Source organism: Malaclemys terrapin, chromosome 5, assembly GCF_027887155.1.
Source record: "Malaclemys terrapin pileata isolate rMalTer1 chromosome 5, rMalTer1.hap1, whole genome shotgun sequence".
Lineage (NCBI taxonomy): Eukaryota > Metazoa > Chordata > Testudines > Emydidae > Malaclemys > Malaclemys terrapin.
Window position 1 is genome coordinate 135,413,812 of NC_071509.1, and position 27,817 is coordinate 135,441,628.

Genomic DNA, 27,817 nt, shown 5'->3' on the forward strand with positions numbered 1-27,817 from the left:
CTATTAAGTCTCTCGCCGCCGCGAAGGTCTCTGGAGTCGACGGGAGGCACTGTATCACCGCCGGTCTCGGTGGAGACGCTATCTGCACCGGACTCAACGGCCTCGGCGCCGGAGTCGACGGTGCTGGAGGTACCTGTTTCCGGTGCTCCACCGGCGGACGCGGCTCTACCCCCGGCACTGGGGGAGCCGGCGTCTTCGGCACGGATGTCCCCGTCTTATGGGCTTTTTTATGCCCCGGGGATAATGACCGGCGCCGAGGCACTGCTTGCGGTGCCGACGAGGTCCGGTGCCGGGGAGGCTTGTCTGACGCCACTCGCGTGGTCGTCATAGCCGGTGCCGCCGGGGCACTGCGCACCGAGGTGCTAGGTGCCGGGGTCTGACTTGTAGATGGAGCGTCCGGACTAAGTGCCGCCTCCATCAGGAGTTGCCGGAGCCGAAAGTCCCGCTCCTTCTTGGTCCTTGGTCTGAAGGCCTTACAGATCTTGCACTTGTCTGTTTGATGGGACTCTCCCAGGCACTTCAGACAGGAGTCGTGCGGGTCGCTCGTGGGCATAGGCTTAGCGCAGGAGGCGCACTGCTTGAAGCCGGGAGCGTTGGGCATGAGCCCGGCCCCGCGGCCGGGGGAGAAAGGAGGAGACGACCCCCTTAATCCCCTGAACTACTTAGAACAACTAGAACAACTTTTAAACTATTTAACTATTTAACTATAAACACTATAACTATAACTATAACTATAACTGTGATACAACAAACTAAGCTAGGGAGAGTGGAGAACAGCTAAGCAGCGCTCCACAGTTCCAACGACCGTCAGGGGCGGTAAGAAGGAACTGAGGGGGCGCCGGGTCGGCTGGGGTATATATTCAGCGCCATGAAGGCGCCACTCTAGGGGGCTCCACAGCCGATCCGCTGGGTAGGGTTGCTAGGGTAGAAAATCTTCCGACGATCGTGCACGCGGCGCGCACACACCTAATGGAATGGATATGAGCAAGCACTCGAAGAAGAACTGCATTTATTTTCTTTTGGGGATTACTTACAATTTTAGGGCTGATTGACAGCCCATTGGAAAGAATCCCATTGGCTTAACCGAGCCTTTCTAACACATAAGAGGGAAACCCTTGCATGAAGAGGATTAAAGGCTGTATACTCCCTGCATAAAGAGAATTCCCAGGTGGCCAGGTCATCTGGCTTTGGGTCCCTTTTATGCCACAGAGTGATAGAAGGAGGGTATGACAGAGTGAGAAGAGACCCAGGGTATTTAACCCAGCCTACTAGCCTAGAGAGAAGCAGCCAACATAGGAAACCAGATTAAGCAGAGGGAAGAAAAAAAACTGGTGAAAACAGAGGCCAAGAGAGTCACAGGTGAACTATCCCAAATAGAAGGGGCCTATGCTTGTCTTCACTTGACTGTGGTAGCTGGAGATAATTGATTGACAATTAACTTGAGGTAATTGATTGCCAGTTAACTTGAGGTAATTAACATGTTTCTAAAGGCTTAATGTGGACACTCCCCACTGCAGACAGGCTATGCTGATCCCTAGCGAAAAGAAGAAGGCCTGTGTAACATGATGAAATGTGTGCCCTGTGTCCACACCAGCCTTTACAAATCTGGTAATTACCTCAAGTTAATTGGCAATCAGTTAACTCCAGGTATAAAAGTCTTGAGAAAGCAAGCCCTTAATATTACAGACTGGCTATAATAGACATGCTGTCACTTTCCTGGCTTCCCTATCACAGCTTCTGTAGGATCTATCACTGAAAAACAGTTACGGAAACCCACATGCTGCAATGCATTTCTTTCTTTCTTTCTTCTTAATGCTCTTCTACAGTAAGGCAATATTTTTCTAGAGTCCTTACTCTATCTGGTGGCTAGTTCTCTCTAAGCACTAGGGGCAGTAGCAGTTAGTACGAAGAGCAGTAATTCATCCAGAGCAAGAATGAATGTTAGTGATTGCTCAACAGAGGAAGTGATCTGACTCGACTCTTGTTTCCTGCTGTAGATTGAAGCAGGCGATTCATACTGTCTTATCCAGGACAGGATTTTGTGTTAGCACAGGTTGATTTTACTGCCAAGGTATTCCCTGTGCTCTGAGATAACTAAGGTTAATCAATGTTGGAAGTTTTAGAATAATCTCCACCGTGGGCTGTCCTCTTGTGTACCAGCACGTGGATCGAAAGAAGTAGGCAAGCAAGCAGGCAGAGTGGAACAGCTTACAAGGAAACGCAGCCATATGATGTCGGAGAAGTATATTACAGTACTCTTTTTGGTTCTGGGCTCTGGCTTGGGCTCAGGGTCCTGTGGGAAGGTGCTGGTCTGGCCAGCTGACAACAGTCACTGGCTCAATGTAAAGTCCATTTTAGAAGAGCTCGCAGACAGGGGCCATGAGGTGACCGTGCTGTTGTCTTCATCCTTTCTGGGCACAGATCCCACCAGATCTTCTCCTTTCAATTTTGAGGTGATCCCTGTGCCATTCACAAAGGAGGATATGGCATCCCTGATGGAAGACTTTCTCCAGATGTGGGTTTATGAACTGCCCAACTTTTCATACTGGGAGACCACTTCCAGGATGTGTAACTTAATATCACGGTTGGTGTCTATAAACAAAGCAACTTGTGATTCGGTGGTGTGGAATGAGGAGCTGATGAAGATGCTGAGAGAGGCTGCCTTTGACATTCTCCTTGCAGATCCATTAGTGCTGGGTGGGGAGCTAGTGGCAGAGAAGCTTGGAGTCCCATTTGTCTATACTTTCCGGTTCTCTATTGGGAACACAGTGGAGCGGCTGTGTGGGGGGCTTCCAGCCCCTCCGTCGTACGTGCCTGCCAGCATGGGGGGACAGACGGACAGGATGTCCTTCATGGAGAGGATGAAAAACATGCTCTTTTATGCTCTTCAGGATGTTCTGTTTCACCAGTTTTTTTGGAGAGAATGGAGTCAGTACTACAGCGATGTTTTAGGTAAGGCTGCTCTTGTTTGACGTGATTGTGTCTTTACTTTGGGCTGCATTGTGTGAAAGGAAGCCTAGTCCAGTGGGTGAGGATTCCAGGCACACGGCTTCAATTTCCTGGGCCAAGTCTAGACTGCTGCCGGCAGCTGTACTGGCCCTAGCCCCTAGCATAAACAAAGTTGTATCAGCAAAACTGCCGTTTTACTTGTATAGCTTGTTTTGCTTAGAGGGGCTGGAATAAGCTACACCGGAAAAGCCCAGTTTTGCTGGTATAAGCTGCAGTCCTCTAAGGAGCACTTGCCAAGCTAGGATACTGGCAAAACACTACTAGTGTAGGCCTGGCCTAAGGCACTTTTATATCAGTTTAACTGTGTCTGCACCAGGGGTTGTACCGGCATAGGTATTTTGGTAAAAAATCACATCCCTAAACCGAAAAGGTACATCAATACAAGAACTGCATGGAGCCCACACCTTAATCTCTCTGTGCTTAGTTCCCCAGCTGTACATTCTTGTGACATTTCCAGCTTTGCCACTTCCATTCACAGCTAGAAAGGGGAGTGAGAAGAAAAAGCCTTGGTCTCAGTGCCCAGCTGTGCCAACTTCCTGCTCTACATGGTGCAGCTGAGAGGGTGGGAGGCAGAGGAGAAAGGGAAAGACTCTAGGAAACGCTGCTGGTTGAAACACAGCTTTTTCTCTCCCCTCCATGGATTATTTCCCAGTAGAGGAAACTGGGACCTAAAATCATTCCATCCGTTTCTTTTGGCATGATCCTATAAAGCAGCACAACAAGTAACCACCAGGCCTTGTGGTGAAAGCACTGGACTGGGAATGCAAGAGATCTGGATTCTAGTCCCAGCTCTGCCACAGACTACCTATGTGACCTTGGGCATGTCACTTCACTTCTTCATGGCTCCATTTACTAGGGGTAAAATAATCCTTCCTCTCTCCCATCTGTTTGTCGTCTCGCCTGTTTAGATGGCAAGCTTTCTTGCTGTGTGTTTGTACAGCTCCTAGCACAACAGGGCCTGATTTTCAGTTGGCAGCTCTAGGTTCTATTGTGACATTAGTAATAATAAGGTGGCTCACAATAGGTATACCAGGAACCATTTTGAAAGCTGTTTGCGGTGAATTGATCAAACATTACACTCTGGGCTCTAGTTTCTATTTTGAACCTTATTATAAGAACAACAAAATGAGGCCTGATTTCCAAAGGGGCTAAGCGTGTGCGGGTCCACTTGACGTAAACAAAGCTGCCAGGGCTTTTCAATCAGGTCCTGACTAGTCTACGTTTTCAAAGAATCTGTTTCAAATTAAGGTGTGATCAGGGCAAATACTGCAGTGGAACAATGAGTAGCTAGTTATAAGCGACTAGTGCTGTTGAAATGGAGACATTTGGGACATCACCCAGTGAAGGCGCAGTATACTGAGTTTCCCAAATGAGAAGGGGTAGCAGTAGACTTGTTGTAACATTCATCTGGTTTTGTCTTTTGAGACAGTCGTCTCTTTGGGGCCCAGCCTGCTGTCCTGTGTGTATGTACTGTGACAAAGTTCCTCCTCTATCTTGGTGGGTCCTGCGTTTATTGGCGGATTTTCTTGCCTCAGAGATTCACCATGTGGGTTGGGGAACAGCCCAGAGACCTTCCCCTCTGGAAGAACCCACAGTCCAGGTCAATTGGGAGGTTTGGGGGGAACCCGGGTCCACCCTCTACTCCAGGTTCCAGCCCAGGGCTCTGTGGACTGCAGCTGTCTATAGTGCTTCCTGTAACAGCTACAACTCCCTGGGCTACTTCCCCATGGCCTCCTCCAAACACCTTCCTTATTCTCACCACAGGACCTTCCTCCTGGTGTCTGATAACGCTTGTGCTCCTCAGTCCTCCAGCAGCACAGCCTCTCACTCTCAGCTCCTTGCGCCTCTTGCTCCCAGCTCCTCACACTCCCACCACAAACTGAAGTGAGCTCCTTTTAAAACCCAGGTGCCCTGATTAGCCTGCCTTAATTGATTCTAGCAGCTTCTTCTTAATTGGCTCCAGGTGTTCTAATTAGCCTGCCTGCCTTAACTGGTTCTAGCAGGTTCCTGATTATTCTAGTGCAGCCCCTGCTCTGGTCACTCAGTGGTCATCCAGTGACCAGTATATTTGCCCTCTACCAGACTCCTGTACCCCACTGGTCTGGGTCTGTCACAGTACAGAACCTAGCCTATATCAGGGGCTACTGCACTGCAAATAATGCTGATATGCAAAGGGAGAGAAGACGAATCATTCCCCATGTGAACTCGGATATAAAATGGAGTCATGCTGGTTTGCTTTCCCTGGTTTGATTGTCTGACATTGCTCACTAAAAAAAGAATTTAAACCCACTGATATAAAGTCACTAGGTAGTTGGCTCTTTGTCTTATGTACAAAGGGTTTCAACTGTCTTTACAAAATAAAAAATCTAGACCAAAGGAGAGATTTTCAAAAGTGTGTAAGGGATTTAGGAGCACAAGCACCATTGAGGGACTTTAGCTTCTAAATCCTTTTGTTTTTGAAACCCTCCCTCCCCCTATTATTTATTCAAATCAACTAGCTACTTTTCTAGATACCGATCTAATTTATTATGCTCATGGTAATTGGTTGTTCATTCTATGGTAGCTCCTGTGAACCACAATCAAGGCCCCTGTGCTAAGCCTTGTACAGATAAGTAACAGAAAAGATAAGCCCTGACTCGGAGATCTTGCAATCTGGGTGTCAGACCTGATGTGAGAGGTGGACAAAACGGATACATGCTATTGAGAGGATGCGGTAACAATACATTGATGTGAGTTCAGCAGAGAAGCGAAAGTGTCAGCTTGCCATATGCCTAAGAAGTGCCAGAGAGGAGTGATTTGTTGGCATCATGGCAGAAGTAGTTAAAACTTGGAGTCTGATTTTTATCAGAGATTTGTGAAACAAACTACAGGCAATATTATGAGGAAGCCGGGCACTGACAATGGGGATTGGTCCTGCTTTGAGCAGGGGGTTGGACTCGATGACCTCCTGAGGTCCCTTCCAACCCTGGTATTCTATGATTCTACCTGTGTAACCCTCACACCTCCTGGGGTGTGGTGTTCTGTCCCATGTAGTGGCACCGAGACCACTTAGCGAGATTGAATCTGCTCTACAGCTTTAGCTAACAGCCATGTGGCTTTTAGCTCATGCAGTAGAGACTCATGCATTTAGCTCCAGATGTCCCAGGTTTGATCCTGCCTGAAGAGAACCAGGATCTGCCAGCATTACACCTGCTCTGAGAGTGGACACTTTCATGAAATCCTCTACTCCCAAAGGCTTAATTGGTTGATCAAGAATGGCATTCCTCCAACTGCAGAAGAGAACATTACGCTGAGAGACCTGGCTCCTAACCAATTTCCCTCTTAATGCTAAAAGCAGGCTCTAATGTTCAAGGCTGAGTGTCCTAGCTTCTCTGTTATCTAAATGCACTAGCAGTATCGCACTTTGCAGTGCATGCAAAACAACTTTGGCCCTGATTGTGCCCTAGTGATGGAGTGGGATGGGGCCGAGATAGGGGTGATGCAGTGTCCCAAGGAACGATAATACAGTGACCCATGCTCCATCCTTCAGTTGCCTTCACAGCCACCTCCTCAATTGCTCCCAGAGCTGGCAAAGAGCTCTCTGTGGGGCCAAGGATCTGCGCACACACAGAGCTGGGGTAGGGTGATTAGGATTGTCTCGCCATCAGCCCTGCAGTTTCCCAGAGGAAGATAATACGGTCCCCAGCTCTATTATCATTCTGCCCCTCCCCCACGGTGTGAGACTCCCCTTACAGGAGGGATCCTGGAGACAGCTGTGTTTGGGGGGGGGTCCCTGTAATCCTGGCTCCACTGCACCATGGCTAGGGAACGGCTCCGAGTCCCTCTGTGCAAGTGTGGAGGCACAGGGCTTCCATGCAATTTGCCCAGGCCTCTTGCTGATTTGCTGAGATCCACGTGGCTCTTGGGGGATGGTGGGGTGAGTGGGCTACCCCATTCTGTGTGGAGCCATCCCCCAGGGAGCATCTCCCTTTGCTGTCCCCCTTTGCTTTGCCCTGGGGGTTTTCCCATAGGGGGAGGGGCAATCTGGCCCTATGTTTTGTGTGAATTGGTGCTGGCCCGTGTGACACAGAGGCTCTGCTGCCTTGCCCCCACCACCATGGAGAAATTGGGAGCCAGCGAGAGTGTTTCCCTTGGGGAGCAAGGGAAGCCACAGCGGCAGCCAAGTGGGCAAGAACTGTGACACGCCGATGTCCTAAAGCTTCCTCTGCCTGCCCGTCTCCTGGAGTGCCTCCCACGATGGCTGACTCTCCCCTCGGACCTCCTCAAGCACTACTCCTATCACCCAGCGCGGAGGCAGAAGCCAGGCGCTCAGTCACACATTCCCATTCAGGACAAGTGTTCCCAAATAATGCGTCTGTAAAACTGTTCCTCAGCCAATCACAACTCATGAATAAGTTGGTGACAGTGAGTCGTGATTGGTGGAAGAGAAACCAGTGATTACAGGGTCAAGTCCTGGTAACAAGGGTCTGATCCAAAGCCCACTGAAATCAGTGGAAAGACTCGCATTGATTTAGCGAGCTTTGGACTGGGGCCATAGTTTGCAGTTCAGACTAGAATTTCCCTGCAGATCTGAAAATGCACATTGTGTAACAATAGCTGTCCAGCAGAGGGAGCGGGTTGTTTTCAGTCCTGCACGAGAATCCATCAGTTTCATTCCGGAAGGAGAATCTTAGGTGATCCAGAACAGGATTTGGTACTTGCTGAGTCTTTCCCCACATATGGTAATTTTGCACTGAAATGACCTTATTCTTCTATCAAGATTGGAATGTTCAGGATCCAGTCTTTGAGGGCTGTGCTTAGAAGCGTTTACACTGTGGACTTTGGAACTGAACTTCGCTCCGATAAGAGTTGCAGATATGCAGCCATGATGTTGAAGAAGTGGCTTTTGCTGGTGCTGTGGGCTCACATGAGCTGCTGGAGCGCAGGATCCTGTGGGAAGGTGCTGGTCTGGCCCACCGATGCCAGTCACTGGCTCAACGTAAAACTGGTGCTGGAGGAACTCTCCCTTCGGGGCCACGATGTGACTGTGCTGGTGCCTTCAGCAAATTTACTCATCGATTACAATGAGTCCTCTTCCCCATTTGACTTTGAGGTCCTGCCAGTGCCCTATACCAGGGAGACCATAGTGGCCCTGATGGAGGACTTCCTGCACCTGTGGCTGTACGAGCTTCCCCATCTGTCCTACTGGGAGGGCCTGAGGAAAATGGTGGAAAGCATAGCAGTCTTTATCAAGATCTTCAAGCAGACCTGTGACAGTGTCGTACTGAACCCCAGGCTGATAGCAAAGCTCCGGCAAGCAGGGTTTGATGTGCTAATCTCAGACCCTCTTTCTCCGGGCGGTGAGCTGGTAGCAGAGTTGCTTGAAATCCCTTTTGTCTATACTTTCCGGTTCTCTGAAGGGAACACAATGGAGCGGCTGTGTGGGGGGCTTCCAGCCCCTCCTTCGTACGTACCTGCCAGCACGGGGGGACTGACGGACAGGATGTCCTTCACGGAGAGGATGAAAAACATGTTCTTTTATGCTCTTCAGGATGTTCTGTTTCACCAGGTTTTGTGGAGAGAATGGAATCAGTACTACAGCGATGTTTTAGGTAAGACTGCTCTTGTTAGCGGTGATTGTGTCTATACGGTAACATCAAAAATGTAGGGCCGCACTTTCCGAAAGGAAGGCTAGTCCAGTGGATAGGATGCTACCCTGGGACTCCAGACACCTTGGTTCAACTTCATGCTCTGCCACATATTTCCTGGGTGTCCTTGGGCAAGTCACATAGGGCTTGTCTGTAGATAAAAGTTGTACTGCTTTAGCTATACCATTGTAGCTAAAATGGTACCACCCCTGGAGTGAGGAGGGACGTGTTAAGGTGTTTATAGCAGCATCGCCTCTTCCCATGTGGAAAGGGGAATACGTTATATGGGTATAAGGCACATTTCAGTCAACATCTCTGAGTCCACCCTAGAGATTATACTGGTCTAGCTATTTTGTTTTTTTAAAAAAACACACCCAAAAACATACCTTCGTGGAAATAGTTGTACTGGTTAAAAACAAACAAACCTGTTTAGACAAGGCCTTGGTCTTTCTGTGCCTCAGTTCCCTATCTGTATATGGGGATACTAGCAGTGCATTAACTCACAGGGGTGTTGTCAGGACAAATACAGTGGAGTCACATCATAGGCGCATTGAACTTACCCGATTTTAACTATACACGCTCGGCAAAACAAAACAAAACAAAAAAAAGAGAAAAATAACAATTTAAATACTGTACCTGTAGTGCGGGCGATTCCGCCCACCATTCCACTCAATGAGCGTTTTACTATACGCATTTTCGCCTTACGCGCTGACTTCAGAACCTAACCCCCGCGTAAGATGCGACTCCCCTGTATATTAAACATTGTGAGGTGCTGGTCAGATAAATACAGTCATAGGTTGGGTTAAACTTTGTTGAAACTGGTGGGTGTATCAGTGCCCCTCATTCTGGATAAATGTTTAAAAAAAAAAAAAAAAAAAAAAAAAGCTTCATGGAACCAGATAGCTGAAACAGTCAGGGCCTCTGGCCAAAACAAAGTCACATGGAAGGCTGGAGTAGGAGTGGTCATGTGACCCACACTGTTCCTCTGTGATCTGATAACAGTCTCGGGGGCGGGAGATTCATTGGATTGGATTGTGTCAGAGAAGCAGATGTAGATATTGGAGGAGCTAGGAGAAAAGGAACCGAAAGCCAAGGAGACAGCTGAACAAGCACTGGGCCTGGGAGAATGGCCCTTAGGGGAAAAAAGCTTCTATAGGGAGCTTTTTGAGCAGAGTGCTGGCTGGAAGACACTGCCTCCTGCTGTCTGATTCCTCCTGTGCTGAAGAAAACCAGGTTTTGTGCTCTCTTTACAAGTAAGCAGGATTGCGTCACAGAGATACCTGTCTCCGTTCTCAATTTCTCTTGCTAACAGAAACAATCCACAGGACTAAAAATGGGATTCAGTTTTCAAGGAGAGAGCTTGTGAGTTGGCCTTTCTGTTGAACCAAGATGGAACAAATAATGGAAGTGCTCAGAGAAATTGAAGCTGGACAAAAAGAAGTATAACAAGACCTAAAACAATTGGAGACTTTGCAAAAGGAATTAAAGCGGCATCTGGAGTCTTCCCAGACTAGCCTGAGGGATGAGTTGCAGGCAGAGGTGAAATATGTATTGGAATGGCAACTACAAAGAGTCCGGACAGTCTGGAGTTGCAACACTCCCAGTTTGCAATAGTAAGACAGATCAGTGAGGTGATCAGCAACCTGACTGCCATAGACCAGAAGGTTTTCCATGAATTAGCAGAGACCAAGAAAACTCTGGCCGATTTGGAACTTGCTAACAGAGATGAGCTGCAGCAAGGACTTCAGGATCTGTGAAATCGCCTTGAAAAGAAAAACAAAGGGTCACAGACCAAGTGAAAGGCGGCCGCCTGGATGAGCCAGCTGGAGGAGTTGGGTAAGACCAGACATTTAACGATAAATGCCAAGAAAAGGGGTCTTACAAATTCATGATGTGGACCTTTCCTTTAAAGATATGGCTCAGGTAAAGCAAATATTCACTGCAAACAAGAAGCTGAAGTGAAAGGTGCCGGTGCAGAGAAGTAGCAGTTTCAGTTTGTCACTTGCCTAAACCATGTGAGAGACGAGTTATTTGTTGGCATCGTGACCGAGGTAGTTAAACCTGTTTGAGTTTGGGGGCTGGGACTAGTTCTGAGAACACACCACAGACACAGCATTTGCCCTCAGGCAAGGTAATGAGGAAGCTGGTTGTTTGCCAGCTACCTGCTCTGAGAATGGAAACTTCACCAGAAGGAGGGTTACACTTTTCAACTCCCAAAGGTTAACTGATTGATCCAAAAATGGCATTCCCCGAGTCGCTGAAGAGAACACTAAGCAGAGAGGTCTGGTTCCTAACCAACTTCCCTCTTAATGATAAAAACAGGCGCTCGTCTTCTAGGCTGTGAGTGTGTGATGGCTGCTCTGTGACCTATGTGCACTAGCAGTATCGCGCTGGGCACTGAATGCAAAAAGCTCTGGCTCTGGTTGTGCCCCAGTGATCTGAGTGTAGGGCAGGCGAGGCGGTAAGAGTGATGCAGAGTTTCCCGTGGAAAGATAATGTAGTGATCCATGCTCCATCATTCAAGGATGGATCGCTCCCTTCTCCTTGTAAAGAGGCCGCAGCTGCATCCACAGCCACCTTCTCCACACATTGCGTTACAACAGTTGTCCTGCAGAGGGAACAGTGCCGTCTCTGTAGGACAATCGTAGGTGATCCACGACAGAGTTTGGTACTTGCTGAGCCTGTCCCCACCTATGCTAATTTTGCATTGAAATGACCTTATATGAAGATTGGAACGTTCAGGATCCAGTCTTTGTGGGCTGTGCTTAGAAGCGTTTACACTGTGGACTTTGGAACTGAACTTCGCTCCGATAAGAGTTGCAGATGTGCAGCCATGATGTTGAAGAAGTGGCTTTTGCTGGTGCTGTGGGCTCACATGAGCTGCTGGAGCGCAGGATCCTGTGGGAAGGTGCTGGTCTGGCCCACCGATGCCAGTCACTGGCTCAACATAAAACTGGTGCTGGAGGAACTCTCCCTTCGGGGCCACGATGTGACTGTGCTGGCGCCTTCAGCAAGTTTACTCATCGATTACAATGAGTCCTCTTCCGCATTTGACTTTGAGGTCCTGCCGGTGCCCTTTACCAGGGAGACCAAGGCGGCCCTGTTGGAGGACTTCCTGCACCTGTGGCTGTACGAGCTTCCCCATCTGTCCTACTGGGAGCTCATGTTGAAAATGAAAGAATTCATGGCAGTCTCTAGCAAGATGTTCAAGCAGACCTGTGACAGTGTCGTGCTGAACCCCAGGCTGATAGCAAAGCTCCGGCAAGCAGGGTTTGATGTGCTAATCTCAGACCCTCTTTCTCCGGGCGGTGAGCTGATAGCAGAGTTGCTTGAAATCCCTTTTGTCTATACTTTCCGGTTCTCTATGGGGAACACAGTGGAGCGGCTGTGTGGGGGGCTTCCAGCCCCTCCTTCGTACATACCTGCCAGCACGGGGGGACTGACGGACAGGATGTCCTTCACGGAGAGGATGGAAAACATGCTCTTTTATGCTCTTCAGGATGTTCTCTTTTACCAGGTTTTGTGGAGAGAATGGAATCAGTACTACAGCGATGTTTTAGGTAAGGCCGCTCTTGTTAGCGGTGATTGTGTCTATACGGTAACATCAAAAATGTGGGACCGCACTTTCCGAAAGGAAGGCTAGTCCAGTGGGTAGGATGCTACCCTGGGATTCCAGACACCTTGGTTCAACTTCATGCTCTGCCACATATTTCCTGGGTGTCCTTGGGCAAGTCACATAGGGCTTGTCTGTAGATAAAAGTTGTACTGCTTTAGCTATACCATTGTAGCTAAAATGGTACCACCCCTGGAGTGAGGAGGGATGTGTTAAGGTGTTTATAGCAGCATCGCCTCTTCCCATGTGGAAAGGGGAATAAGTTATATGGGTATAAGGCACATTTCAGTCAACATCTCTGAGTCCTCTAGCGATTATATTGGTCTAGCTATTTTGTTTTTAAAAAAAAAACCCAAACCATACCTTCATTTCAATAGTTGTACTGGTTAAAAAGAAACAAACACAAAAAACCTGTTTAGATAACGCCTCCATCCCTCTGTGCCTCAGTTCCCTATCGGTATATGGGGGTACTAGCAGTGCATTACCTCACAGGGGTATTATCAGGACAAATATATTAAACATTGTGATGTGCTGATCAGATAAGGGTTAAACCTTATTGAAACTGGTGGGTGTATCCGTGCCCCTCATTCTGGATAAATGTAATAAATAAATAAATAAATAAAATTCTTCATGGAACCAGATAGCTGAAACAGTCAGGGGCCTCTGCCCAAAACAAAGTCACATGGAAGGCTGGAGTTGTCATGTGACCCCCAGTTTCCTCTGTGATCTGATAACCGTCTCGGGGGCGGGGGATTCGTTGGAGTGGATTGTGTCAGAGAAGCAGATGAACATACCAGAGAAGCTAGGAGAAAAGGAACTGAAAGCCAAAGAGACAAGCACTGGGCCTGGGAGAATGGCCCTTAGTGGGGAAAAAAGTTTCTATAGGAAGCTTTTTGAGCAGAGTGCTCTGGGCCGTCCTTACCCATACCCAAAGTACGCAGCTGTGTAGGGCACCAGGAAACTTGGGGCACCAAATTCAGAGCCGTCCCTAGCTATTCTGTGGAGCCCCAGGCTTCTGCGGGATGAGAGCGGGGGGACTGGCCCCAAGCCTCTGCCAGGAGGGGGCAGGGGGTGTAGCTGCGTACTTTGCGTATGGGTAAGGACGGCCCTGACCAAATTTCCTGTGCCCTGCGCAGCTGCATGCTGCTCCAGCCTCTGCTCCGGCTCTGCCCCAGTCCCGCCCTCACTCCCCTGAGGATTGTAGTAAGGCCGGGTCTGAACTCCCTGGTGGTGGGAAGTGCAGACCCGGCCCCAGCCGCACCACTGGTGAGTGCTGAGGGGTGGTTCCCTCCTGCCCCCCAAGCAAGTCCAGCTCCTTCTCCCCTCGGAGGCCTGCCCCCTCCTCCCTCGCAGAGGCCTGGGGACAGCCCCCTCCACTGTCCCCCCGCAGAGGCCTGGGGACAGCCCTTAGTGGGGAAAAAAGCTTCTATAGGGAGCTTTTTGAGCAGAGTGCTGGCTGGAAGACACTGCCTCCTGCTGTCTGATTCCTCCTGTGTTGAAGAAAACCGGGTTTTGTGCTCTCTTTACAAGTAAGCAGGATTGCGTCACAGAGATACCTGTCTCCGTTCTCAATTTCTCTTGCTAACGGAAACAATCCACAGGACCCTGAACTTTGGTTAACCGTTCAGGGCAAAAAATGGGATTCAGTTTTCAAGGAGAGAGCTTGTGAGTTGGCCTTTCTGTTGAACCAAGATGGAACAAATAATGGAAGTGCTCAGAGAAATTGAAGCTGGACAAAAGGAAGTATAACAAGACCTAAAACAATTGGAGACTTTGCAAAAGGAATTAAAGCGGCATCTGGAGTCTTCCCAGACTAGCCCAAGGGATGAGTTGCAGGCAGAGGTGAAATATGTATTGGAGTGGCAACTACAAAAAGTCCGGACAGACTGGAGTTGCAACACTCCCAGTTTGCAATAGTAAGACAGATCAGTGAGGTGATCAGCAACCTGACTGCCATAGACCTGAAGGTTTTCCATGAATTAGTGGAGACCAAGAAAACTCTGGCCGATTTGGAACTTGCTAACAGAGATGAGCTGCAGCAAGGACTTCAGGATCTGTGAAATCGCCTTGAAAAGAAAAACAAAGGGTCACAGACCACAGTGAAAGGCGGCCGCCTGGATGAGCCAGCTGGAGGAGTTGGGTAAGACCAGACATTTAACGATAAATGCCAAGAAAAGGGGTCTTACAAATTCATGATGTGGACCTTTCCTTTAAAGATGTGGCTCAGGTAAAGCAAATATTCACTGCAAACGAGAAGCTGAAGTGAAAGGTGCCGGTGCAGAGAAGTAGCAGTTTCAGTTTGTCACTTGCCTTATCCATGTGAGAGACGAGTTATTTATTGGCATCGTGACCGAGGTAGTTAAACCTGTTTGAGTTTGGGGGCTGGGACTAGTTCTGAGAACACACCACAGACACAGCATTTGCCCTCAGGCAAGGTAATGAGGAAGCTGGTTGTTTGCCAGCTACCTGCTCTGAGAATGGAAACTTCACCAGAAGGAGGGTTACACTTTTCAACTCCCAAAGGTTAACTGATTGATCCAAAAATGGCATTCCCCGAGTCGCTGAAGAGAACACTAAGCAGAGAGGTCTGGTTCCTAACCAACTTCCCTCTTAATGATAAAAACAGGCGCTCGTCTTCTAGGCTGTGAGTGTGTGATGGCTGCTCTGTGACCTATGTGCACTAGCAGTATCGCGCTGGGCACTGCATGCAAAAAGCTCTGGCTCTGATTGTGCCCCAGTGATCTGAGTGTAGGGCAGGCGAGGCGGTAAGAGTGATGCAGAGTTTCCCGTGGAAAGATAATGTAGTGATCCATGCTCCATCATCCAAGGATGGATCGCTCCCTTCTCCTTGTAAAGAGGCCGCAGCTGCATCCACAGCCACCTTCTCCACACATTGCGTTACAACAGTTGTCCTGCAGAGGGAACAGTGCCGTCTCTGTAGGACAATCGTAGGTGATCCACGACAGAGTTTGGTACTTGCTGAGCCTGTCCCCACCTATGCTAATTTTGCATTGAAATGACCTTATATGAAGATTGGAACGTTCAGGATCCAGTCTTTGTGGGCTGTGCTTAGAAGCGTTTACACTGTGGACTTTGGAACAGAACTTCGCTCCGATAGGAGTTGCAGACGTGCAGCCATGATGTTGAAGAAGTGGCTTTTGCTGGTGCTGTGGGCTCACATGAGCTGCTGGAGCGCAGGATCCTGTGGGAAGTTGCTGGTCTGGCCCACCGATGCCAGTCACTGGCTCAACATAAAACTGGTGCTGGAGGAACTCTCCCTTCGGGGCCACGATGTGACTGTGCTGGCGCCTTCAGCAAGTTTACTCATCGATTACAATGAGTCCTCTTCCGCATTTGACTTTGAGGTCCTGCTGGTGCCCTTTACCAGGGAGACCAAGGTGGCCCTGTTGGAGGACTTCCTGCACCTGTGTCTGTACGAGCTTCCCCATCTGTCCTACTGGGAGCTCATGTTGAAAATGAAAGAATTCATGGCAGTCTCTATCAAGATGTTCAAGCAGACCTGTGACAGTGTCGTGCTGAACCCCAGGCTGATAGCAAAGCTCCGGCAAGCAGGGTTTGATGTGCTAATCTCAGACCCTCTTTCTCCAGGCGGTGAGCTGGTAGCAGAGTTGCTTGAAATTCCTTTTGTCTATACCTTCCGGTTCTCTGAAGGGAACACAATGGAGCGGCTGTGTGGGGGGCTTCCAGCCCCTCCTTCGTACGTACCTGCCAGCACGGGGGGACTGACGGACAGGATGTCCTTCACAGAGAAGATAACAAACTTGCTGCTTTATATTTACCATGATGTGTTTTTCCTGCATTTCTTGGTGGATGAGTGGAATCAGTATTACAGTGATGTCTTAGGTAAGGCAGTGACTGGACAGACATAGCTTTTTTGCCCAGGCCAAGACTTTAAAAATTGGGGGCCTCAAGTTAGGAACTGCATTTAGGTCCCTAAGTGGCCTGCTTTTTCAAGAGCACTGAGCACTTTCACCTCCAAAGCCAGATACAGAGATTGAAAGAAATTTTAAATGTAATTTTCTTTTCACTGTTTGATCAATTTGTGCATTTCTCTGAGCTGGGACAATTAGTTTTATAAACGTTTCGAATACATTTCACTTCCTGGTTTTCCCATGTGAGCACAGTCCTGCAGGGACCGTGCATAAGAATAAGTTGTTTGCATTTTAAATGAAATTTAACATCCTAGGTTTTGTAGAAACTTGTATTCACAAAGCCTAAAGTGTCAGCCAAACATGTCCTGAACGTGGGCACAGCTCTGCTCCCTTTTTAATAAACAGGAGCTAAACTTTACCACTGATCTCCAATTAACCACCTTTGCATTCTTAGTCCCATTTCCCTGGGAAGTATCTACATGAGGCCCAGGTTCAAAGTTAAGCCCCCAATTCAGCAAAGTATCCCAACTCAAGAAGAGTGCTTAAGCATGTGCTTTAACTTGAAGTCAGTGGGATCTAATCACGTGTTTATGTGCTTTCCGGAATTGGGGCCAGATTGTGCTGATATCTTAATTATCTTGTATATTATAAGAATAATGTTTGTTTATTATATGGGCAGTGTAAGAGGTGTGATCTTGCTCATAAGTGCTTGAGTTTTGTAATGGACATGAGAGGTAAGACCACGGCTTTCAGATAGCAACTTGAAGACTTGATCCTGCGAAGATGATGACCATATGCTAGTTCCAGTGCAGACAATAGGCAACATTTTCAAGCATATTTTTGAAAATGACTAAGGGCTTGTCTATACTTACGCGCTGGTTCGGTGGCAGGCAATCGAACTTCTGGGTTCGATTTATCGCGTCTTGTCTGGACGCGATAAATCGAACCCAGAAGTGCTCGCCGTCGACTCCGGTAATCCTGCTCGGTGCGAGGAGTACGCGGAGTCGACGGGGGAGCCTGCCTGCCGCGTCTGGACCACGGTAAGTTCAAACTAAGGTACGTCGACTTCAGCTACATTATTCACGTAGCTAAAATTGCGTACCTTAGTTCGAATTGGGGGGTTAGTGTAGACCAGGCCTAAGGATCCAATTGGCAAAGGGAATTTAGGCGTCTAGCAGGATTTACAAAAGCACCCCAGTGAGTTTGTCCCTTTGAGTTTCAATGGGAGTTAAACACCTAACCTGCCGAGGTACATCTATAAATTCCACACTGCCACCTAGCTGCATCTTTAGGCACTTAAATACCTTTGAAAATCTAACCCTAAGACACTTCGGATATGTCTATACTGCAGTTAAAAACCCACGGCTGGTCCATGCCAGCTGATTTGGGCTCACGTGGGCTGTGGGGATGTTTAATTGCAGTGTAGGTGTTTGGGCTCAGACTGGAGCTTGGGCGCCAGAGCCCTGTGAGGTGGGAGCTTTTGACATTTTTGCGCATTGAGACAACTTCCTGGAGTGAAGTTGTATGTGCAGGCTTGAGGCCTACACTGGCGAGGCATGTGCAGCACAGCCTGCCTTCCCTCTCAACATCAGGAAAAAGTGATCAATGATCAGAGCAAATTAAGTATCAGACAGAAGGCAGCCGATATCCTAATCCCTAGGCCAGTGGCCCTGCCAACCAAGTCCCTGACCCTCGCCGGGCCTTAGTTAACCCATCTGAAAAAGATAAGGCTACTAACAATGATGTATATGTCTGTAGTGCTTTATCTGTAGATCCGAACACACTTTAAAGATGTGGGTAAGCATTGCGAGCCCAATAGAACGCTTGGCCCAGCAAAGTACAGACGTGCTGTAGCCTGATGATTTGAGAGGTCTTTATAGTGTTGTCAGCTCTGGACTGTTTTCCAAACTCTGTCTATGCAGAAAGGAGAGCAAACGCCTATATGATTATCAGCTGCCCAGCAGGGGAGCAGTTTTCTGGGACTGCTGTTGAACTTATTGGCTCCTTTAGCAGAGTCTTCCCTGCCTCCCCACCGCTCCCCTTCTCCAGTTCGGTAGGTTGTGCTCTGCAGCGAGATCAGTGGCTCGGGGCGGGGATGCCCTGTGGGCGGCCTGTGGGGATGGTGTTACTAACTCGGCATAGAGAGGCACTTAGGTCGACTGAGCCAAATTTAAATGAAGACACTTCCACACTTAGGTCGGCGCAAAGCAGCTTACATTGACCTAACCGTGTAATGTAGACCAGGCCTGAAGGAAGGAAAGATCTGTGTAGCTCAAAAGCTTGTCTCTCTCACCAACAGAAGTTGGTCCAATAAAAGAGATGACCTCACCCACCTTGTCTCTCTAATATCCTGGGACCGACACAGCTACAACAACATTGCATACTAACTAACCTGTGTCATGATCAAAGTTTACTGTGTCATGGTGTCATGTGGGTGTGAAAATCCTGTTAGTCAGCACTTCAGCTCTGAACAGGGCAGGACATGGGGCTCAATCATTGACAATCTTCATTCCTAGCTGCGATTGGCGTGATTGAGACTCTAGACAAAGGTCCCTATTATTTATCTGCGAGTAGCAGCTAGTGTCCCCAGAGCTAAGCCCTGGACAAACGCATAATCCCTGCCCTGAAGAGTTTGCAATCTGAGGCCTGGTCTAAACACACAGTTGTAGCGATTCAGCTAAAGGGGTCACTTTATACCAATTTAGTTAAGCCTCTGTAACGTTGTGTGGCCACTGGTATTGATTCACTGTACATACAGAAGTGTACAGGCTCCAGTTCAGCTGATAGATGTGACTAAAACAAGTTCTAAGAAAGTCCAGACACACAGTTGCACCATTTGAACAAACCCAGTTTAAGGTAAATCAGTGGAGCTGCAGTGTGTCAGACTGAAGGATGGGAGGGGAAAGAGAGTTGAGGTCACCTGCCCAAGGCCATGCAACAATCCAGCGGCAGAGCTGTGACAAACCCCAGGTCTCCTGAGTCCCAGTTCTGTTCACTAGGCCACGCGGCACTGAGCAGTGTCCAGGAGCGCTGGGTCTCAGACGTAGGGCTGGTATGTTTCAATAGACAATGAGCAAGACTGCTCCCTCCTGCGGCTCATTTTAACGCCTTATCTTTTGCTTGCAGGAAGGCCCACGACGCTGTGTGAAACGATGGGCAAAGCAGAGATGTGGCTGATCCGCACGTACTGGGACTTTGAATTCCCTCGCCCTTTCCTGCCTAACTTTGAGTTTGTCGGGGGACTCCACTGCAAGCCTGCAAAGCCTTTACCTGAGGTACCTTAATACTCTCCCTTGGTCTAGTCATCTGCCCATCAGCTCAACCGCCGTTTGGTTCCCTGGTTTCCACACGCAGGGTGTGCCATATCCTGGGGCGCTCGCTGAGAACAATGTCCGCTCTGGGCAAGAGAAATCTGTTCTGCATCACTGCAATGTTGGATGATGCTCCGTTGCGGATTGAAAATACAGGGCCAGTTCCAGAGCTGTGCTAATTTACTCCAGTTCAGGAGCTGGCCTGTAGTCCATCGCCTGTCTGCCTGCGGGGGGGACAAGGTGGGGGAGGGGATATATTTTATTGGACCAACTTCTATTGACGAGAGAGACAAACTTTCCAGGCACACACGGCTCTTCTTCAGAGTGTCCCAGCTAAATGGAACAGATTGTTTAGCGTAAATAACTACCACATGTCAAGTGACCATTTGAAGTGAAGTGACCTGTTAACATCTCTCCGGTGATAGGGAGGAAAGGAAGGGGGGAGGGGGGAGGAAACAGCTGGGGGAGGGGTCATTTAGGGGGTTAGAGATTGTTGTAATAAGCCATAAGTCCAGTGTCTCTGTTCAGTCTCTGATTTTTAGTCTCTAGCAGAGTCATGAATTTAAGCTTCCCGGCTCGTCTTTTGAAAGTGTTGGGCAGGTTTCCTTTGAGGCTGAGGACTGAGAGCTCGGATAGGGAGCGATCGTTCTGTGAAAAGTGTTCACCCCCACGTGACAGGGTGTTTTTGTCTTTTATCATTTCCCTGGGTGAGTTCATTCGAGAGTGTAGTGATTGTCTGGTTTCACCCCCGTAATTGTTGTTGAGATATTTAGTGCACTGGATGAGGTACACCACGTGTAGGACCCACCTGTGGATCCTCATGGGGGAAGAGGGTTGTTAAGGCATAGCAGTAATATATGGAGATATACCTGTTGGAGAAAAACACAGCTCTCACTTTTTGTTTGGGTACAGCTAGTCAGATGCTTTATTTCTCTCCCAGTTGCGCAGAGGGAGAGAGCTAAGCAGGTCTCTCAACAGGTAAACAATTACAGCAAGCATTTATACCTTTTGTTACAGACAATAATGAGCAACAGCTGCATTTTGTTTATACATAGGTCATTCTGATATCTTGTTTTGCTCACTGATGTAGACTCTTAGTCTACATTCCAGATTATCTACACAAGGTTGCAACAACTTCTCACACAGTTCTTTCCCACTTGCCTTACACATTCCTCGCTTCTACAAATCTCGCGTTATTAGGGTTACAGTTAGCCTGACTCTTGCTAACGAACTGTCATGCATCACATCCCCTTCCTGTCCGTTCTTTCTCTGCTTCCACAACCCTATCTCATAGAGCGGGAAGGGACCTTGATGGTCATCAAGTCCAGTCCCCTGCTTTCACTACAGGACCAAGTACTGTCCCTGACAGTTGTTTGTTTGTTTGTTTTGTCCCCCCCATGGCCCCCTCAAGGATTGAACTCACAACCCTGGGTTTAGCAGGCCAATGCTCAAACCACTGAGCTAACCCTCCCCCCCGGTAGTGAATCCAGTGCTCAGCTTAAAAAATACCCGAGTACACCCCTCATCCCATGGCTCTCTACTCACCCAAGCTGTGTCTCCCACATAGGGTGACCAGATGTCCCGATTTTATAGGGACAGTCCCCATTTTGGGGTCTTTTTCTTATATAGGCTTCTATTACCCCCCACCCCCTGTCCCGATTTTTCACATTTGCTGTCTGGTCACCCTACTCCCACATCTGTATTGCTGTTTTTAGCAGCATCACATCTGGCCGCTGGAGCCTTTGGCGGGGGAGAAGCATCAGGGAAAGGTGCCAGCTGCTCCCTCCCTCCACAGGCTCTGCAGGGAAAGGCTCCGGCAGCGGGGAAAAGCAGCAGGGACAGACTGAGCCTTTCCTGGCTGCCTCCCCTCTGCCAGAGCCCTTTCCCTGACACCCGCAGCATGGACGTGGTGCTGCCTTTCCCTGCAGCGTGTAGCTGCGCCGACGAAAGTGGTGTGTAGTGTAGACATCGCCTAAGTCAGATAGGAATGATGGCCGGATTGAACTGCTCGGCGCCAGGCACGTATCTGTGCTGAACAGCTAACAATCGATGACGATGAAAGCTTTGTTAAACCAGCTACCCACGCAATCGCTAGCCATTGGCTCCTTATACCTGTGTCAGCTAGATTAAAGAACCTTCTGCTATAAGAAATTTCCCCATGTAGGTGCTTAGAGACCGTGAGCAAATAACATTTTAGCCTTCTCTTAGATAAGCTTTGTATTCACATAAATATGTCTCTTGCCACGTGCATTTCTACCGAGTACCTTTCACCTATTTCACTCTGCAGTGCATTGAAAAGTGGGTTAGAATTTAAAGTGATAGCTTGTCATTTTAAGGGGTTTGCTGCTCATGCTTGCAGACTACGCTGTAGGGAAGCTGAGATCAGCAGTCAGTCTGCAAAAGAGGCAGCCTAGGGCCTGGTGAATTGGGTTGTGCCTCTCTCCCTGAGGTGCGGCTCTGTATTTGGTTGTTGTGTGTGAGATTTCTGGAGTCTAAGGATAAAAATAGTGTTACGCTTAGACTTTCAGTTAGAGTATTTTGGTTTTATTTCGTAGGCGTGCCGTGAACAGAACACAACAGCACTGGACGGTGTGGGCTGCTTTCCAAAACTAAAAGGCTCTTGTCTCTCTCCAGGAAATGGAAGAGTTTGTCCAGAGTTCAGGGGAACATGGTATCGTGGTGTTTTCTCTTGGCTCGATGGTTTACAACTTAACCGAGGAGAAAAGTAACATGGTTGCCTTGGCCCTCAGCCAGATTCCACAAAAGGTCAGTTTCTGTAAATGAACTGCATTCCTGCCAACAAGATCAGCAGCCCTGCTGCAAAATCCCTCAGGCCACAGCTTTCAAACTGCCTTGCCTAAAGGTAGGCTCTTTACTTCCCCTCAATAGAAGTGCTCTGATGTTTCTTCTCCTGCAGCTCCAATTGAAGTCACTGGGTCTGGAGCTTGCAAAGAAGCAGGGTTGAGTCCCGAGTGGTCACAGAAATTAACTTTATAGTATTTTTCTGGTATATGACTCACTTGAACAAAACCATGTGGGGTGAGTTCCCATGCCGCAATGAGGCAGTGTGGACTAGTGGATAGAGAGCAGGACTGGGTTCCATTCCTGATTTGGCCACTGGCCTTCTGGGTGACCTTGGGCAAGTCACTTCCCCACCCATGCCTCAGTTTCCCCATCTGTACAATGGGGATAATGAAACTGCTCTCAAAGCGCTTTGAGAGATCTAATCAATACCGTATTATGTAAATAACTCAAGCAGCTCAAAAGAAGCCTTGCTAAACAAGGGCCTGATCTAAGGCCCACTGAAATCAATGGAAAGACTCCAGTAGACGTCAGTGGGCTTTGGATCAGGCCCCAGATTGCATTGCGGTGCCACAGTGCAGCTTGAACTACAGCTCATGTATCTTCAAACATTTTCATTCAAGGTCCTTTGGAGGTACAAAGGGAAGAAACCAGAAACGTTAGGACCCAACACTAGGATTTATGACTGGATACCCCAGAATGACCTGCTTGGTAAGACTGTGCTGGAAATGTTCCTAGCTGAGCTTTTCTCAGTATTGACAAGCGTGTTCACTCCTCCCTTTACTCATTTCATTTATGACACAAAGAGACTAGCTGGCCCATTCTACACACAAGCTCATCCTGTAGCCAAGTGCAGTACCTCAGAGGTCACTTGGAGGCCAGGGTACTTAGTGTGTTTGTTATCTAGGGAGAGGTGCTTACTCAGCCTTAATTACCCTCCTGATGGTCGCCAGGGCCGGCTCCAGGCACCAGGCACCCAAGCACATGCTTGGGGCGGCACCTGGTAAGGGGCGGCGGGGGGAGCGCGGCGCGGCATTCCCGGGGAGGGGGGGCGGGCTCTGGCGGCGCTGGGGGGCGTTCCGGTGGCTCTCGGCGCGGGGCGGGCTCTGGCGGCGCGGGGGGGGGCGTTCCGGCAGCTCTTGGCGGGGGGCGGGCTCTGGCGGCGCGGGGGGGCGTTCCGGCGGCTCTCGGCGGGGGGCGGGCTCTGGCAGCGGGGGGGGGGCGTTCCGGCGGCTCTCGGCGCGGGGCGGGCTCTGGCGGCGCGGGGGGGCGTTCCGGTGGCTCTCGGTGGGGGGCGGGCTCTGGCGGCGCGGGGGGGCGTTCCGGCGGCTCTCGGCGGGGAGCGGGCTCCGGCAGCGGTGCGCTGCGTGGCGCTCGGTGGGGGGGGCAGCCCGGGGCTCGGCGTTCAGGGGGGGGGTTCTGGCGGCGCTCGGCACGGGGGGCAGGCTCCGGCATGCGGCGCTCGTCGGGGGGGCGGCGCGGGCGCGGCGCTGGAGGGGGGTTCCAGCGGCGCTCAGCGTGGGGGGGGGGCGGCCTCCAGTGCTCGGCGGGGGGGCGGCGCTCTGGGGGGGGGTTCTGGCGGCACTCGGCTGGGAGGCTCGGGGGGGGGGGAGGGCGGCGCTTTTTTTTGCTGCTTGGGGCAGCAAAAAAGCTAGAGCCGGTCCTGATGGTCGCAGAGCAAGGATAGGGTTCACAAAAGGTACTAAAGTGCTTAACTCTCACTGATAACAGTGGACGTTAGAAGCCTGAATACCTGTGTGGCACCGGCCCTTAGTAGCTTAACTTCAGCAGTGAAGACTTGTTCTTCTAGCTCTGTGCGTCCCAGGTTCAAAGCTGGCTGCTGGCCTACGTAGGCTCAGTTAGACGAGCGCGCTGGGGACCAGAGCTATGGAGAGAGTGGACCAGGCAACAACCTGAGACTCAGTATGGACAAGTGGAGAGTCTTCTCCTGGGGCAGAGGGGTGTAAACTGCACAGTTGACTGTTAGGAAAGCAGTGAGCCAAGTGGGAGCGACAGTAAAGCTCTATCCGGGTAGCAGCTTTGGGTCTGAAGTCCTGAAACCAGCCAGGGCTGTCCTCAGTGGTATGGACCGAAATAGCATTGCCATAAAACCAGAGAGAGAACAACATTGCTTTGTCCTGGTGCCCCTACCCTTGGAATCAGTGTGTGTGGCTCCCGTGACAAAAACTAGAGTAAACACAAAGAAGGGCAGCAGAAGTGATGCAAAAACTGGAGTTACACTGGGATAAACGGGAGTGAAACAGGCCCAGTAACTGGTGTGTAGCATTTAAACATAAGTATCTAGAAGGCAGCCACTGCCTTTCCCTTTTTATTTGTATTCTGTTGAATCTTTTTTTTACAAAAATAAGGGGAGAACGGGGGAGTAAAAAGAGCAAAGAAGTGAGGGAAAGGAAAGAAAGGGCAGGGGAAGGAGAGTAACATCTCCGTTTCCATCCTCTAGGGATTAGTCAAAGTTTTCAAAAATTTTAACCAATTTGAAAATACTTGGTCTGAGGTCCCTCTTCTCTGAAACGGTACCCGCCCAGAGAGAGTTGCCCAGCTGATGGGATAGATCCCAAAGCACACTTCAGGAAGTAGTTTTTAGGGAGGTTCTGTATCTATCATCATCGTAACCCTCCTGCCTACTTTTAGCTAAAAGGATTGTGTCCCAGTCCCAGAACATGTGGTTTGAGCATTGGCCTGCTAAACCCAGGGTTGTGAGTTCAATCCTTGAGGGGTCCATTGAGGGATCTGGGGCAAAAGTCTGTCCGGGGATTGGTACTGCTTTGAGCAGGAGGTTGGACTAGATGACCTCCTGAGGTCCCTTCCAACCCTGAGATTCTATGATTCTATGTGAGCCAGTCTGGCTCCAGGAGATCCACTTCTCCAGCTCCACCCATGCAGTATAACCTGTGCAGGGATCGGTGTGAATGAAATAGAACTTCCTGCTGGGTCAGCCTTAATCGTAGATCAACAGCAGAGTTTGTAAAGTTTTGCAAGGTACTTCCCCATTGGCTAGGGTTCGAGCATGTACACCCCATTATCTGTTCCTAATGCTAATCTGGAGTAATCAGGACTAGCCCCTTGTCAAACAACCCATTATTTATCTAGTTAGTACAAAATTGTTGCCTTTTCTCTGGAATCTGAGCATTTATGTACCCATTGTTCCTAAACACTTCTCTCCTCCTATTCCAGGCCACCCCAAGACCAAAGCCTTTATTACTCACGGTGGAACCAACGGGATCTATGAAGCGATCTACCATGGGATTCCCATGGTTGGGATTCCCATGTTCGCTGACCAGCCAGATAACATTGCTCACATGAAGGCGAAAGGGATGGCAGTCGAGCTGGATTTTAACACAATGCAAACCCAGGATTTAATCAATGCATTGAATATGGTCATTAACAACTCCAGGTGAGTTCAGTCTCTGCCTAATGGGACAGGGTTGTGGTAGCTGTGTTGGTTCAAGGAGACTAAGGAGATAAGGTGGGCGAGGGAATATCTTTTATTACCTTGTATCTCTAATGGGACAGGGTCAGTTTACTGAAACAGTGCTGTTGAGGCGAGAAACCCAGCTGGCTTTCTCCTCTGGGAACTCTATCACCAAAAATGCTGAACAGTCTGGGCATAAAACAAGTGGTAACCTCCCCAAGGTTCTTGCATTAAGCGTGTCTCTATCTGAGCATGCAGCAGCTCCTGGAAGGGGTGGACAGGAAATCAATTTCCCTCACATTGTATTTTGTGATCTCTTTGGGAAAGATCCCTCTGAAAAGGCCCTGGAGCAGCCCCGGAGATTGTGTAGTTTTCTGCTCCCTTCTTGCAGCAAGTTCGAATGAAGTCACCCAGCCAATTTCCAATGCACACATGCGACCATGGGCAAACTTCCTTCTTGGCTAGTTTGTGACACTGCGTCTTGGCTTCCCAACTTGCTACCACTGTCCATAGGGCATTGGGGGAATTCCACCTGTCTCAAGCTACGAAACACCAGATCAGGAGGGAAAACCCTGCAAATTATCTTCCCAGAAGTATTTTTTGCAAGGGAAAATGACACTAGAAAAAGCTGGATGCTAGGAGTGTCTTGTGGCGAACCCGCTGGAGAAGTCTCATTATGTAATAGCAAATTGGGGCTAGTTCATCTTTTCAGCTCACTTTACATCTTGACTGAGGCCATGCCTACACTACACAATTAAGTCAACCTAACTTATGTCAGCAGTCACCGCAGTTATTAAATCACTTGTGTGCGCACACTTGGCTCCTTGTGTCGGTGGTGCGCATCCTCACCAGGAGCGCTTCTATCGACTGCATTGTCAGTGCGGGGTATTGAGAGATGGCTCCTGAAAGCCGGTAGCAGTCACCGTAAGCAATGCAGTGTCTGCACTGACACTGCATTGACCTAATGCCATCGACCGTGACTCTCCACCGCTCAGGGAGGGGGTGTTAATAAATCAGCGTAGAGAGGCACTTACATCAGTGGGCGCCAAATTTAAGTGAAGATGCTTAGATCAGAGAATATCAGGGCTGGAAGGGACCTCAGGTCGTCATCTAGTCCAACCCCCTGCTCAAAGTAGGACCCATCCCCAGACAGATTTTTCCCCCAGATTCCTAAATGGCCCCCTCAAGGATTGAACTCACGACCCTGGGTTTAGCAGGCCAATGCTCAAACCACTGAGCTATCCCTCCCCCTTCCACAGCTAGGTCGAGACAAGGCAGCTTACATTGACCTGACCCTGTAGTGTGGAGGGAGCCGGGTCAGTGATCCCTTTGCTTGCAAGTTGCCCCATCCTGTAGCTGTGTTGAGGAAAGCACTGTTTCAGAATAATCACCATGTTGTTTTGGTTTCCCCCCATTCCTTCAGCTATAAAGAAAATGCAGTGAGGTTATCCGAGATTCACCACGACCAGCCCATAAAGCCTCTGGACCGAGCTGTCTTCTGGATCGAATTTGTCATGCGCCACAAAGGGGCAAAGCACTTGAGACCAGCAGCTCACGAGCTCACCTGGTACCAGTATCACTGCCTGGATGTCCTGGCGTTCTTGCTCGTCTGTGCAGCAGCTGCTGTTTTCATTGCTGTCAGGTGCTGCTTGTTTTGCTGTAAGAAATGCGGTAGGATTGTAAAGAAAAAGAAAACGGAGTAGATTTGCTGTTCCCATTGGCCACGCTTGTCTCTGGTTAGGCCGTGGTTCGGCCGTGGTTCAGCCAGGTACTTCAACGTGTTCGTGGTCCTGTTGATCTAGGCATATGCTGAAAATGAGGCGCATGCTGCAATACCCATGCGTAATCAGGGCCATGTTCTGGTGAAGTAGTATCAGGAAAGCTGCACACTTAGCGAATGTGATGTTGACAGTAACTTCCTTTTGGCTTGAATAAGAATGAATCATTAGCTTGATCCACCAATCGGACTCCTTCGGTGATTACACAGGGCTTGTCATATGCTAACTGGGGCAATGATGTTCAGAATGTAACTTTCCAGAGACTTTATTTTAAAAGGACAAAGCCCATATATTTTAGGTCCTTTGCTGTGTCTTCCACCTGCGGGTATTAAAGTTGATTTGCCCACCCTA

At 49.3% G+C, this 27,817-nt stretch overlaps 1 protein-coding gene across 8 annotated transcripts in view; it reads left to right on the top strand.

The window, feature by feature from the left end:
- The window catches only part of LOC128837922 (UDP-glucuronosyltransferase 2A2-like), a 39,560-nt gene extending 11,743 nt beyond the window's left edge, over positions 1-27,817 (top strand). For 2 of the 8 annotated variants that reach the window (XM_054029604.1, XM_054029606.1), the window contains exons 2-6: positions 19,269-19,417; positions 22,088-22,219; positions 22,879-22,966; positions 25,451-25,670; positions 27,112-27,817. In XM_054029604.1, the coding sequence (XP_053885579.1) occupies positions 19,269-19,417; positions 22,088-22,219; positions 22,879-22,966; positions 25,451-25,670; positions 27,112-27,391 (869 nt within the window). In that variant the 3' untranslated portion in view covers positions 27,392-27,817. Of the gene's footprint in view, positions 1-2,022; positions 2,953-3,198; positions 3,212-3,991; positions 4,020-7,759; positions 8,601-9,742; positions 12,197-15,461; positions 16,114-19,268; positions 19,418-22,087; positions 22,220-22,878; positions 22,967-25,450; positions 25,671-27,111 lie in introns of those variants that run through there. The other 6 variants (XM_054029609.1, XM_054029610.1, XM_054029608.1 and 3 more) reach the window with 6 other exon arrangements.